The following is a 15211-nucleotide window of genomic DNA, read 5'->3' on the forward strand; positions in this document are numbered from 1 at the left end:
CATTCAAATATTCTGGCTAAGTCCACTTTTTTCTCAAAACTCCAGACTGCAACTTTAATATAAGTAATAATACAATAGAGAACACTTCAGTTCATGTAGTGCTGGCGCTTGTTCTGATGGGACTATAGTCCTTCCAACAACAAGTGTATCAGATTACATTTCCAGCAATGGATCAATACTTTGGACTGAAACACTCCCCTGAGTCACATGAGAACCAACAGCATTCAGCAGAGGTCTGACAAAGCTCCGCCCTCACCTGACTGACCTGAGACGAACAGGAAACAGTTTGTCTCTGTGTGTGTGTCTCTTTAGTACAGAATCACAAACAGACGATCGGATCCACCTTCAGACTGAAGTACCAACGTCCTCTGAGTGAGTTCTTCTACAGGAGAGAGGAGGAGGAAACTACAACACTGCAGACGCTCCACACACTGAAGGTGAGTCCGACCAGAACCAGAACTCAAAGTAGTAAACTTCAGTGAAGTGAAGGAGGAAGTGGAGCTGTGACTGACTGTACTGTCTGTTGTGTTCACAGCATCACTCAGAGACAAAATGGCTTCCAGGTTAGAGGAGGATCTCTGCTGTCCGGTGTGTCATGATGTCTTCAGAGAGCCTGTCGTTCTGTCATGTAGCCACAACTTCTGTAAAGACTGTCTGCAGAGCTGCTGGACAGAGAAAGAAATCAGAGAGTGTCCAGTTTGTAAGAGAAGGTATTCAAAGGATCAGCCTCCTTACTTGGCGTTAAAGAACCTGTGTGAGACCTTCTTGCAGGAGAGAGATCACAGAGCTTCAGAGGATCTCTGCAGTCTGCACTCTGAGAAACTCAAACTCTTCTGTCTGGACCATCAGCAGCCGGTGTGTCTCGTCTGCAGAGACTCAGAACAACACACCAACCACAGATTCAGATCCATCGATGAAGCTGCACGACAACACAAGAAGAAACTTCAGGAAACTCTGGAGCCTTTAAAGGAGAAGTTAAAGGTTTTTGAAGAAGTTAAAGTGAAGTTTGATCAAACAGCAGAACACATGAAGGTCCAGGCCCGACACACAGAGAGACAAATTAAGGATCAGTTTAAGAAGCTTCACCAGTTTCTAGAAGAGGAAGAGGAGGCCAGGATGGCTGCACTGAGGGAGGAAGAGGAGCAGAAGAGTCAGATGATGAAGGAGAAGATGGAGGCTCTGAACAGAGAGATAGCAGCTCTTTCACACACAGTCAGAGCCACAGAGGAGGAGCTGAGAGCTGATGACGTCTCATTCCTGCACAACTACAAGGCTGCAGTGGAAAGAGTCCAGCAGCGCCACCTGCTGGAGGATCCACAGCTGCCCTCAGGAGCTCTGATAGACCAGGCCAAACACCTGGGCAACCTGAGCTCCAACATCTGGAACAAGATGAAGGACATGGTCTCCTACACTCCTGTGGTTCTGGACCCAAACACTGCTCATCCACTACTCATCCTGTCTGAAGATCTGAGCAGTGTGAGACCAGGAGAGACACAGCAGCTTCCTGATAACAAAGAGAGGTTTGATCGTCATGGGTCTGTCCTGGGCTCTGAGGGCTTTAACTCAGGGACTCACAGCTGGGACGTCGAGGTTGGAGAAAGTACACGCTGGGTACTGGGTGTGTTAGCAGAGTCTGTCCGGCGAAAGGGATCCATACAGTCTGGATTCTGGAATATAGGGTTATGCAGGGGTAAATACTCAGTGCGGTCACCACCAGCTCCACCCACTGGTCTCGTAGTGCAGAAGAAGCTCCAGAGGATCAGAGTGAATCTGGACTGGAACAGAGGAAAGCTGTCGTTCTCTGATCCTGATACTAACACACACCTACACACCTTCACACACACTTTCACTGAGAGGATGTTTCCATTGATTTGCCCTGTGGATAAACTACCACTGAAGATATCACCCCTGAAGGTGCATGTGACAGTGGAACAGAGCAGTTAAAGAAGTATTTCATCTCTGGAAAGACGGCCCTTAAATAAAACTGTATCTCTCTGCAGTAGAAAGACAAATAGTGTTGAACTTGATGGTACATGAGCAGAGAAAACAGAGTAAAAGGACTGTGGTGTTCACTTTTACTCAAAGGGTAGAAAGACTACAACACCCAGAGTGCACAGCGCTGCACCTCATTGGACGGGGTTTGGTTTTGGCTCAGAGAAAGTTCTGAAAGAGGAGACAGTGAGGCGGCTGGATGGTGACGAACAATATTGTGTTGCAGCTGAACGGTGAAAAACTATAATATCCACCATGTTGTTTCTTTAAAGGTGTTATTATCATGTGGTTGCCCATTTGTGCACTAGCTAACTTTACTAACACTAGCTTGCTAACGCCAACTTTTTCCTCCCACAAACTGGCACCTACCAAGACTGTTGATCAGTGATGAAGCACAGACACCATGTGATACAAAATGTGTGATACTATTGGCTGACAAACCTTGTTAGAAGCTGAACCAACTGTCAAAATTCTGACACAGAGATAAACAGAACAATTAATTTGGACCTGAGAAACATTTTAAAATCACTTACTCACAATCATAATAATGTTTTTAAGGAAAAGAGAGACTTTTATTCTGCACCATTTCATGAGCTCTGTTGATGTTTTATCTTAAAATTGATTTGTCAATATAAAAATAAATGATGGGCACAAATGAACAAATCAATCAATAACTGCATGTTTTGTTGTTCGGATCCAAAAACATTTTAATCTGAACTAAACTTAAAGTTCCAAACAATAAAATCAAAGTTTTATACCATATATAAAATGTTTGTTATTATATTAATATATGAAATGATCCAAAATACTGTACATGTATCTTTTAATTTCTCTCTTGATGTAATAAATTCACAATGATTTTGATTCTGTGTGTTTTCAGTCTCCATCAGTTGAACTCTGCTGTCAGTCGAGGCAGGAGGCAGCAAACATCAGCTCTGGTTACGTTTGCAGCTCAGAATGATCTGTTTGACAACTTGTTGATGTTTTTGAGGTTGAGAGATGCAACAAGGATCCGAGTCAGAGTCAAACCGAGGACGACGAGATGGTTTCTGATTCAGCCTGATGAAAAACACCGTTTTCTAACACATGAAGCTGCTGCGGAAACAAAGACGGTTTAAATTGTTTTTGTTTTTTTTTCTGGCAATTGTAGCTTTGATCTGACTGAGCGAAGGGTTGATGTTCTCCTCCACACTCTGCATCTAAACATGTAAAATGAGTGAAGGCCACTTTTATTGTATTTTAATTGTTTTTATTCAAACTGTCATCCCGGTCAAAAAATGACCAAACTTCCCTGCACATCCTGTTGAATTATTATCATTATTATTATTATTTCTTTTATTTGAACAGGGACAGTGCACAATAAAACATTAACCCTATATATAACAGGGAGAGATGCATTGCACCAGGTTTTAGTAAGTTGCTATTTTCCACCCATGGTCCCTGGGCAGGTAGGTGGAACACACAATAAATTAAAAACAGTTACTAAATTCACTGTTGTGCAAAATTTCAATTAAAAAGTTATGAATACACACATTCCCACATCTTTAAAACAATTTACCCCCCTTCCGCCAACTTTTATAAATAAATATGACCCCCATCAAACACACACACTCACAAATGTCTACAAGTTTGCTGTGACAGCAAACTAAACGATGAATAAAGGATGAAGTAGTGAAAATGAGATTTGTAATTGAGAAGTGGTTAAATAAAATGAATCGAAGATAATAAGGTAATTAAATTGTTGTTAGGATAAAAACAATTTAAGCGTCAAACATTCAGGACGTAACGTTGGTGAGTAAATGAGATAATAGGGGCGTTATAATAAAGTGTTTTCATGTGATCAGATCATTAAAACCACTTCAGTTCTCCACCTCCAGACTCTCCTCATGTTCCATCAAAGTATAACTTCAATTAGAAGACAAAGATCCTCACTGGCTGATTTTAAATTACTAAATTAACAAACTTTCTTTGTTTTCACAACTGAATAAACTGAATAAACAAACTGACCTTAAAGGACAATACAGTTTATAGTGTTTTACATTGTTTATATGTGGCGGACCCTGCCACCTTTCTAGCTTCAAACATTGTTCTGGGACCTTATTTTCATCTGAGAACAGTTTGTTAATTCGATGATGGAGAAAAGTTTGTATTATGACCTCATAAATCTTGTAAATGTTAAAATCCAAAACTACCTTTAATGCTGATTATTGGGCACTTGGGTGATAAACAGTTTCATTTGTCTTCCGTCAGTGTGACTACACTCTCCGTCTCTTACTGAGGACACTCTTTGTAAATATCTGTAGATTTATTTTAAGAGTCAAATGAATATTAAGTGAACAAAACAGACTCTGTGTTAAAGTAACTGGTCAGCAGAAACACCTGTTTCACTGCTTCATGTCTCTCAACACAACAAATATTGTGATCTCAATGTCTCAGCTCTGCTATCCAAATTTCTCCACCGGTACTGAACTTGAAGTACTGGGGGGTGCTATGGAACTGCCAGTCTACAGTCAAGAAGGCAGACACCATTTCAGTCTATGCCTCCCTGCAGACTCTCCACTTCCTGGCCCTTTCTGAGACCTGGATCACCCCAGAAAACACGGCCACTCCAGCGGCCCTCTCATCTGCCTACTCATTCTCACACTCCCTGAGGAAAACTGGTCGAGGAGGAGGAACTGGCGTCCTCATCTCCCCCATGTGGTCCTACCAGGTCATTGCCCTGGACCACCTCCCCAGATCTGCTTTTGAGTTCAACGCTGTCTTGTCACACTTCCTTTCAAACCCAACATTGTGGTGATCTATCACCCTCTTGGTCCTCTCTGTGACTTCTTTGATGAGATGGACGCCCTACAGACCCATCGCCCTGACCTCTCTGGTCTTGAAGTCGTTTGAGTGCCTTGTGCTGTCCCACTTCAAATCCTTAACCAGCCAGCAGAGCCGGCGCGCTAGCTAGGCTCGGCAAGCAGCCATTCAAACCACTGCTTCCCAGCATTATCCAAACAAATGCAAGATCCCTCACCAACAAGCTGGACGAGTTGAAGCTGCAGATTGCAGTAAACAAGATAGTTGGGGACAGCTGCTCATTATGGAGACGTGGCTTCACCCGCTCATCCCAGATATAGCTTTCGAGCTAGCAGGCCGCACAGCACATCGTCATGACAGGACCAAAGAATCCGCTAAGAGCAGTGGAGGGGGCTATGCATCTATGTCAACAACAGCTGACAACAGCTATTAAGTTTTGCATGGACGCTGTTACCATCGAGAAGCCATCCGGTTGTATGCAAATCAAAAGCCCTGGATAACTGGAGAGGTCAGGACCCTGCTGAAGGAGAGAAACAAGGCCTTCAAGAGTGAGGATGGGGCAGAGTACAGTGCTACCAGAGCCAGCCTGAGGACAGCAAGACAGCATACCAGAGGAGGATAGAGGAACATCGCAGCAGCAACAACACAAGGCAGGTGTGGCAGGGGGTGCAGCACATCACCGGCTACAAATCCATGGAACTAAGGAACTGAACATCTTCTTTGCTCGCTTTGAGGCAGAGCAACCGAATGCAGCCACATAACACCCCTCAACCCATGACAACATCCTTATGTCGGAGGAATATGAAGTGTGGCGCACACTAAGGGGGGTGAACCCGAGGAAAGCTGCTGGACCAGATGGCGTACCTGGACGTGTACTGAAGACCTATGCAGACCAGCTGGCTGTTGTCTTTGCCAGGATCTTTAACCAGTCCTTGTCCCAGTACACTGTCCCACCTTGTCTGAAGTTCTCTGTTACTGTTCCACCACCAAAAAAGACAGCAGTCAGCAGCTTGAATGACCACCGTCCAGTGGCACTTAGACCGATTATTATGAAGTGTTTTGAAACTCTGGTTCGGTGGCACATCATCATAAGTCTGCCACCTGCATTGGACTCTCACCAGTTTGCGTACAGGGCTAACAGATCTACAGAGGAATCTATTGCAACAGCCCTCCACACTGCTCTGAGCCACCTAGAGTAGGAGGGGAGCTATGCAAGGTTGCTCTTTGTTGAAGAAGCTGATCTTGGATTTCGGGAGTAAGAAAACGGAATCCAGCATCCAAGCACTGTGCATCAGTGGGGATTATGTGGAGAGGGTCTCTGACTTCAGGTTCCTGGGCATCCAGACTGAGGAGGACCTGTCATGGAGTGCGAATACCTCAGTGACCATCTAGAAGGCACAACAGAGACTTTACTGAGGCTCCTCAGAAAGAATCATCTGTCACAAAAACTGTTTATGTCATTCCATTGCTGCTCAATAGAGAGCGTGTTGACATACTGCATGTGTGTGTGGTATGTCAGCTGCACAGCAGCAGAGAGGAAAGCACTCCAGAGGGTCATCAACACCACCAAGAAGATCACTGGCTACTCTCTGTAGTGGAAATTCTCCTTTGTGAGGTAGGGAGTTGCTAAGTCTCCGAAGAACTTCAGACTTCAGCATATGAATCAGATATCTTTAATAACACGCAGCATGGAGAGAAGTCAAAAGCATTCTCTCTCAAACTCTAAAATGTTATCCCTTGAGTACAGAAACAGAGAGGAGGTTACCTTCATTTACAACAGCCATAAAACATTTCTTTACATAACAATGACTCTTTGATGTTTGGGTGTATCCTGTCCTTCCCAGGATAGTGACTCTTTGATGCAACAGATAGGACAGCAAATGTCATCTTATCTACATTTCTGTATCTTCCCATGTGGGGGATGTGCCCCCACCTGTGGCTCTTGTGACACCTCAAGCAACATGACATTCTCCATCTTACAGATCATTGATCACAGACAGGGAAACTATGTATTTCTTACATTCCTCCCTTTTGACACAAAGTGTCAACACAACATATTTGGGAAAATACATTGAAAGTTTCAAAATAAAAACCCTACATCAGCTGGCCAGCTGGTACCGCCATCGCTGAGAGCGAACAAAACCCGCTCAGCGAAGTCGCGACTCTTCTCTGTTTTGGCACCTCAGTGGTGGAACGAACCTATGTCACGACAGCAGAATCACTCTCCATCTTCCGCAAAAGACTCAAGACTCATTTGTATAGACTTCACCTTGACCCTGCTTAGCATGAATCCCTCCCAATGCCCCCTGCAAAAAAGTATCATTAGCACTTCAAAAACAGCACTTATGCACTTAAAGCGTCTTTGATAAATAGCACTTATGACCTTCAGATGACGGCCTGACAATTGTTTCTATATTTCTTTTCATTCTATCGACGGTGATGTTGGGGATTCTCTCTTGTGACAAATATACTTATTGTAAGTCTCTTTGGACAAAAGTGTCTGATACATGCCCTAAATGTAAATGTAAATCTCAGTGTGGGCTCGATCTGAATCCTTTCATAGAGATTGTAATAATTTAGAATTGTGTTAAATAAACGTGTGTAAAATGTTTTTGGATCAAGGATGGACATCAAATAAACAGAAAATGAAGATAAGAATCACTACTTTGGACTGAAACACTCCTCTGCATCAAATGTGAACCAACAGCATTCTTCAGAGGTCTGACAAAGCTCTGCCCACACCTGACTGACCTGAGACAAACAGGAAATATTTTATCGGTGTGTGTGTGTGTGTCTCTTTAGTACAGAAGCACAAACAGGTGATCAGATCCACCTTCAGACTGAACTAACAATGTCCTAAGAGTGAGTTCATCTACAGGACAGAGGAGGAGGAAACTACAACACTGCAGTCGCTCCACACACTGAAGGTGAGTCCGACCAGAACCAGAACTCAAAGTAAACTTCAGTGAACTGAAGGAGGAAGTGGAGCTGTGACTGACTGTACTGTCTGCTGTGTTCACAGCGTCACTCAGAGACAAAATGGCTTCCAGGTTAGAGGAGGATCTCTGCTGTCCGGTGTGTTATGATGTCTTCAGAGAGCCTGTCGTTCTGTCATGTAGCCACAGCTTCTGTAAAGACTGTCTGCAGAGCTGCTGGACAGAGAGACAAACACGGGAGTGTCCAGTTTGTAAGAGAAGATCTTCAAAGGACCGACCACCTGTAGACCTGGTGTTAAGGAACCTGTGTGAGACCTTCTTACAGGAGAGAGATCAGAGAGCTTCAGAGGATCTCTGCAGTCTGCACTCTGAGAAACTCAAACTCTTCTGTCTGGACCATCAGCAGCCGGTGTGTCTCGTCTGCAGAGACTCAGAACAACACACCAACCACAGATTCAGACCCATCGATGAAGCTGCACGACAACACAAGAAGAAACTTCAGGAAACTCTGGAGCCCTTAAAGAAGAAGTTAAAGGTTTTTGAAGAAGTTAAAGTGAAGTTTAATCAGACAGCAGAACACATGAAGGTCCAGGCCCGACACACAGAGAGGCAGATCAAGGATCAGTTTAAGAAGCTGCACCAGTTTCTAGAAGAGGAAGAGGAGGCCAGGATGGCTGCACTGAGGGAGGAAGAGGAGCAGAAGAGTCAGATGATGAAGGAGAAGATGGAGGCTCTGAGCAGAGAGATAGCAGCTCTTTCACACACAGTCAGAGCCACAGAGGAGGAGCTGAGAGCTGAAGGCGTCTCATTCCTGCACAACTACAAGGCTGCAGTGGAAAGAGTCCAGCAGCGCCACCTGCTGGAGGATCCACAGCTGCCCTCAGGAGCTCTGATAGACCAGGCCAAACACCTGGGCAACCTGACCTTCAACATCTGGAACAAGATGAAGGACATGGTCTCCTACACTCCTGTGGTTCTGGACCCAAACACTGCTCATCCAGAACTCATCCTGTCTGAAGATCTGAGCAGTGTGAGGCGAGGAGAGAGACAGCAGCTTCCTGATAATCCAGAGAGATTTGATGTGTTCACGTCTGTCCTGGGCTCTGTGGGCTTTAACTCAGGGACTCACAGCTGGGACGTCGAGGTTGGAGACAGTACATTCTGGATACTCGGCTTGTTAGCAGAGTCTGTCCAGAGGAAGGGACCCACACTGTCTGGATTCTGGAGAATAATGTTATGCAGAGGTAAATACTCAGTGCTTTCACTACCAGCTCCACCCACTGACCTTGTAGTGCAGAAGAAGCTCCAGAGGATCAGAGTGAATCTGGACTGGAACAGAGGAAAGCTGTCGTTTTCTGATCCTGATACTAACACACACCTACACACCTTCACACAAACTTTCACTGAGAAGATGTTTCCATACATTTGTCCTGGGGATAAACTCCCACTGAAGATATCACCTCTGAAGGTGTGTGTGACAGTGGAACAGAGCAGTTAAAGAAGTATTTCATCTCTGGAAAGACGGCCCTTAAATAAAACTTTCTCTCTCTGCAGTAGAAAGTCAAATAGTTTTGAATTTGATGCTACATGAGCAGAGAAAAGGGCTTTGGTGTTCACTTCTGCCCCTCAGGTGGTTGTCAGTTTGTGCACTAGCTAACTTCACTAACACTAGCTAGCTTACGTTAACTTTTTTTCTCCACAAACTGGCAACTACCAAGACTGTTGATCAGTGATGACACACAGACACCATGTGATACAAACTGTGTGATACAATTGGCTGACAAACCTCGTTAGAAGCTGAACAAACTGTCAGAATTCTGACACAGAGACAAACAGAACAATTAATTTGGACCCAGCAAACATTTTACAATGATTTACTCACAATCACAATAATGTTTTTAAGGAAAAGAGAGACTTTTATTCTGCACTGTTCTTCAAGCTCTGTAGATGTTTTATCTTAAAAATTATTTGTCAACATAAAATTGTCGTCAACACGTTGTTCAATTTAAAAATCACAGAATTCAACCCGTTAATCTTCAACTCTGCTGTCTCATTATTCACAAACACACATATTCATTTTTCTGTTGTTGTTTTTTATAGTTTGACAGTTTGCTTTGTGTTTCTATTGTCGACCTTTTCATGAGTGAAATTATTTATCAGCTTCTGATCTCAATGTGTGTGTGTGTGTGTTTGTGCGTGGAAGTCCCCTGACAGTAATTTCTTTAAAACAATTTAAAAAAAACATCCTAAGTAATTTTATGGTAAAAAAAAAAAAAAAAAAACCTTTTTCTGTTCCATTTTTGTTTTTTCAAAATGTCCAGTGTGTATGTGGAAGTGTGAACAAAATCAATTAATAACTGCATGATTTGTTGTCTGGATCCAAATACATTATAATCTGGACTACAATCTAAAATAAAGTTTCAAAACAATAAAATCAAAGTTTTATGACATATATGAAATGTTTGTAATGTAATAAATATATTAAATGATCCAAAATACTGTAAATCTACCTTTTTGCTTCTCTCTTGATTTAACAAAGTCACAATGATTGTGATTCTGTCTGTTTTCAGTCTCCAGAGTTATCTGATCACCACAGCAACGGTCAAATCAATGACATTAATAACATGCGGTATTAACTGCACTTTTTTATCCTCAATCCACGATAAACACGAGAAATAAGCATTTTTTTTTTTGTCAATATCTCCCAGTTCAATCGACCCACTGACTCAAAATCTATGTCAGAATGTTTTCCTGTACTGGTTGAACGAGACACAACTCTTTTTTTTTATTGGATTTTAAAATCATCTCAATTTGGAGTCACATTACAAGATAATTTCTATATGCTTATATTTTCGCTACATCAATTAAATACACATTTACCCTCACAATAGATATGTTATATATCTGTTGAATATGCAATATGTGGTTAACATGCTGTGAGACGGGCTGGCGTCAGTGTTGAACACACAACACAAGTCATCACTTCAATCATTTTATTCTCTTTACTTGTCACAAAAGCGCATCAGACGACATCAGTTCAGTTCATACGATTTACAGCCAATAACATATTATTTGATGCAGAATACAAACATTGATGATTCAAACTAAAAATGTAATAAATGTTCTCATCATATATTCATCAACCTGTCTACTTCCCACTATCAGTTCCTCAGACATATTTTTGGCCAAGCGACACAGCCCATGATCAGACTACAGGACGTTATCTTGCAGGGTGAAACTGATCAGACAGTACTAATCATTACTTATCAATGACTTTTAAAACTCCAGCAGCTGAGATGAGAACAAGCTAAAAAGCATGAGACATCACACAAACCACAAAATGTCATTAGAATAGAAGGTGGGCAGTTGACAAACAGCAGTATTGAAGGGCTGGATATCAACATGCCTTTAAATCGGTGGTTAAATATGAATGTAGCTATTTTAAATGCAATAAAAATAAAAGCTTGCCTTCATATTTTACTGTCTTCCAACCAAAGCAGCACTTCAACTGCCGACTTCTGTAAATCAGGTGGTTAAGTTGGTTTTGTCTTGATGTCAACAGATCAGTTTCCTGATGTTGCTTCTTGTTATCAACAGTACGCACCCAACAAACACCCAGAAGACGGCATGTAGCGAGAGTCTTAGGTGGACCTTCCAAACTTCAGGGTTTACATTAAAGAGCGGGTTTTTCTTCAGTTCACTGTCTTCCTGACTGATTGGGTTGGTCATCCGACAGGAGATTTTTTCGTCACTGACTGTCTCTGCACTGGTGACGGTGATGTCATTCGTCGTCGTCTTCCAGTCTTTCTCTCCGATCTTCCAGCTGTACTGGATCGGTTCAGCATCGCTCAGACTCCCAGGTTCTTTGCCATCACAGGTCACAGAACAGCTTTCTGAATCTGGGCCACATGTCAGTGGTCTGAACACAACTGTAGGTTTGGGTACTCTGGTGATCCATTTGACATCATAGCTCTGACCGTGGACCTTGTTGTTGATTTCCACTGTGTACATACCCACATCATCTTTCTTCATGCCGTTGATCACCAGCTGTCCAGTGGCTGTGTTCAGGGTTGTGCGGTTTTGATATTTGTCATAATAAAGCAAGTCAACCTCATTCTTCACCCATTCAGCCAACAGGTTCCCGTTGTATTTCCACAGGATGTTGGTGATAGTCTCCTTCACTGTAGGCCTCAGGGTGAGTTTACCGCCAACCTCAAAGTATTCCGATATAATTTTGGCTTCAGAGAATTTCAGGGACGCCAGCAGCAGCACCGCGCTGATCCAGACAGTGATCTGTTTCTCCATGTTCACGGATCAATACAGGACTGAAAGAGAAACACAAGGTTAACTTCACTAAATGTTTTAGAAAGGCGTAAACCTCAAATGAACAAATATTAAATGTATAAGTTCTTTGAAAGTCACCACAGGTTTACCTCTTCAGTCTCTCTGATGTTCTTCCCCTGCAGTGTGATCGTTTCTTTTCCTTGATCAAGTCTTTGCGCAAGCTGTTCTGAACCTCCTCTTGGTGTGATGCATCATCTCCAGCCAATCACAGTTGCTTTTAAGCTTCATTATAGTTCCTGTTGAACTCTAAAACTTTTTTTCTTGTGAAGCTGAGAAAGAATTTTTAGGAAACTGTTAATGTCCTCAGATCTGTGCAGATTAAAGCATGTGCTGCTGAAACAGTGAACTCAGGTGTGTATCGCAGTGTACTCGAGGACAGTTTGACCAATGTTGCTGTGCCACTGCCGCTTATTTCTGCTGAAACCCCCAGATACAAACAGGAAGTAGCTGTGGTCAGGCCTTCATATGTTTGTGGCGTCATTCTAAAAATAGCAATGCTGTGTACAGTCAGTCAGCTAGTGGATCAATTCACATTTGTGTGACTAACATTTTTCTAGCATTAGCTGCTGCAGAGATTAAGTGACATCAAAGGATGATTCAAGTCTGTGGACAGCCATGCTGACGCTGCAGAAGATTCATCCTTAAAGCGAAACTCTCGCCAAAAAGCAACCGAGGCTTTATTTGGGATTGAATATGAGTCAAACCTATGTGTGAAAGCTTAATTAGGACGAAAGAGGCACTTTTAAGATTCACCGTAGTTTCGGTTTTGGGCACGTTAATTTTGAACGGGAGTGTATGGGGCAGGACATGCTAGCATCAAAATCTCTATTTTTAGAACACTAAGAAGGCTCGACACAACATGAAACTTTGCTCGTAGTATCACCAGGGTCTTTACTCATGAACAAGAGCATTGAGAACATTGTTTGTGTACACAGAGTTTATGAAAAAGAAGGTTTTTGAACTACTCACGTTAGCTGCTGAAGCTTCTGCGCGTCGCCGTCGGATATTACGCAGTTTTTTTTGGCCTGGGTTAAAGAGAGACGTACGACTACACTGTAGGACGTGCCACATTTGTCAAGTATCAGGGAAGCCGAATCAGACTATTCCTCCGTATCCACTCTACCCTATTCCTGCTGTGGGAGAGCCATTTGACCGTGTTGTAGTTGACTGTGTTGGCCCTTTACCTCGCACCAAGGCTGGTAATACGTTTGTGCTGACTGTTATGTGCTCCAGCACTCGTTTTCCTGAAGCTATTCCCTTGCGAAAAATCACAGCCTCTACCGTCGTTAAGGCGCTCGTGAAGTTTTTTTTTCTTTTTGGTTTACCAAAGGTTATCCAAACAGATCAAGGGTCTAACTTTATGTCACGGGTTTTTGCTCAAGTTACAAAACAACTAAACATAAAACATTGTCACTCCAGTGCTTACCACCCAGAGAGCCAGGGCGCTCTGGAGCGATTTCATCAGACGCTCAAGTCTATGCTGCGGAGCTATTGCCTTGAATCTGGCAAAGACTGGGATGAGGGGGTCTGTCTCCTCCTCTTCGCTGCTCGCGAAGTGGTGCAGGAATCCCTGGGGTTCAGTCCAGCCGAAAACCTGCTGGATTACGTCTGTGACTTTCGGCTGAAGCTTCATCGTGCCTGTGAGCTGGCCAAAAAGAACCTGTCTGATGCACAGGTTAAAATGAAAAGTTGGTTTGATAAGACTAGAAAGTTCAAACCGGGCGACAAGGTTCTGGTGTTACTGCCTATTCCTGGTTCTGCTCTCCAGGCTCGGTACAGCGGACCCTATGTGTTCCAGGAAAAAGTGAGTGACAGAGACTACGTAGTGGCCACCCCTGAGCGTAGGCGGCGAAATAGGCTGTGTCACGTAAACATGCTGAAACCTTATTTGGACAGACAGCTGTCCGGTGCTGTTTCCGCTGAGACGCAGATTTACTCGGAGGTGGATGATCCGGTTGAGGATGACGTAGGTTTTCCCTCTGCCACGGTGTATGGGAGACTAAACAACACTGAGGTATTGTCTCACTTGGATACAAATTTTCCACATCAGACCCAGTCTCAACATGAAGATGTGGTGAGATTAATCAAGTCACATTTATCTATGTTTTGTGATGTGCCGACGTGGACTCACGTTTTGATGCACGATATTGATGTGGGAAATTATCCCCCAATAAAACAACATGCTTATCGTGTATGTCCCGACAAGCGTATACGCCTCCGTACTCAGGTACATTACATGCTAGAGAATGACATCGCCGAGCCTAGCTCTAGTTCGTGGAGTTCTCCATGTCTTCTGGCGAGTAAATCTGATGGATCAGATAGGTTCTGTACAGATTTTCGTAAAGTCAACGCAGTCACTAAACCCGATTGTTTTCCTCTTCCTCGAGTAGATGACTGTGTGGATCACATCGGTTCAGCCAATTACATGACGAAGCTTGACTTGCTTAAGGGCTATTGGCAGGTGCCGCTGACTCCTCGGGCAAAGGAGATTTCTGCCTTCGTGACTCCCGAAGCGTTCCTACAATATACAGTGATGCCATTCGGCATAAGAAATGCTCCCGCCACATTTCAACATTTGGTAAACACAGTCCTGTCTGGTCTGTCTGGCTGCGAGGCGTATTTAGACGATATTGTAGTCTACTCTTCATCCTGGCCGGAACACATAGAACAACTCTATGCAGTGTTCGGGAGGTTATGCGACGCCAACCTCACTCTCAACCTTGCCAAGTGCGAGTTTGGCCAGGCTACAGTTACCTATTTGGGCAAGGTTGTTGGGCGGGGGCAAGTCAGGCCGGTGCACTCAAAGGTCGAAGCCATCGTGTCATTTCCTGCTCCAGTCTCTCGGCGTGAGTTGCGGCGTTTTTTGGGGATGGCGGGGTACTACAGAAGCTTCTGCCGAAACTTCTCTGTGGTTGTTGCTCCGCTCACAGATTTGTTGAGTCCTAAAGTTCGGTTTCACTGGTCTTCGGACTGCGAACGAGCATTTGACTGCGTAAAAGCGCTGCTGACAAATGCTCCCATCCTGGCTGCACCAGTATTTGATCGCGCCTTTAGACTTTTTGTAGACGCAAGTGACGCAGGAGCAGGTGCTGTCCTTCTCTAGGAGGGAGAGGATGGTGTAGAACACCCGGTATCTT

The 15211-nt window shown here is 43.6% G+C and overlaps 2 protein-coding genes across 2 annotated transcripts; one reads left to right on the forward strand and one right to left on the reverse strand.

Moving 5' to 3' along the window:
- The first annotated feature begins 552 nt into the window (after positions 1–552).
- On the forward strand, positions 553–9321 carry LOC115596831 (uncharacterized). Its single transcript, XM_030442243.1, has 3 exons — positions 553–1943; positions 4429–4702; positions 7834–9321. The coding sequence occupies exons 1-3, from the start codon at positions 553–555 to the stop codon at positions 9226–9228; spliced, it is 3060 nt and encodes a 1019-aa protein (XP_030298103.1). The 3' UTR covers positions 9229–9321.
- Positions 9322–11285: 1964 nt separating this feature from the next.
- On the reverse strand, positions 11286–12052 carry LOC115596832 (uncharacterized). The gene has a single exon (XM_030442244.1). It carries the CDS (start codon positions 12033–12035, stop codon positions 11286–11288), a length of 750 nt encoding a protein of 249 aa, XP_030298104.1. The 5' UTR covers positions 12036–12052.
- Between the last annotated feature and the right edge of the window lie 3159 nt (positions 12053–15211).

Source organism: Sparus aurata, chromosome 15, assembly GCF_900880675.1.
Source record: "Sparus aurata chromosome 15, fSpaAur1.1, whole genome shotgun sequence".
Taxonomy (NCBI): Eukaryota; Metazoa; Chordata; class Actinopteri; order Spariformes; family Sparidae; genus Sparus; species Sparus aurata.

Bases quoted from the DNA above. Each gene is read 5' to 3' on its own strand.
- LOC115596831 (XM_030442243.1), top strand. From the start codon at position 553: ATGGCTTCCAGGTTAGAGGAGGATCTCTGCTGTCCGGTGTGTCATGAT. The intron at 1,944-4,428 runs AAGAAGTATTTC...TCAATGTCTCAG, and splicing joins ACAGTGGAACAGAGCAGTTA to CTCTGCTATCCAAATTTCTC. The intron at 4,703-7,833 runs GTCATTGCCCTG...CTCAGAGACAAA, and splicing joins CCCCCATGTGGTCCTACCAG to ATGGCTTCCAGGTTAGAGGA.
- LOC115596832 (XM_030442244.1), bottom strand. From the start codon at position 12,035: ATGGAGAAACAGATCACTGTCTGGATCAGCGCGGTGCTGCTGCTGGCG.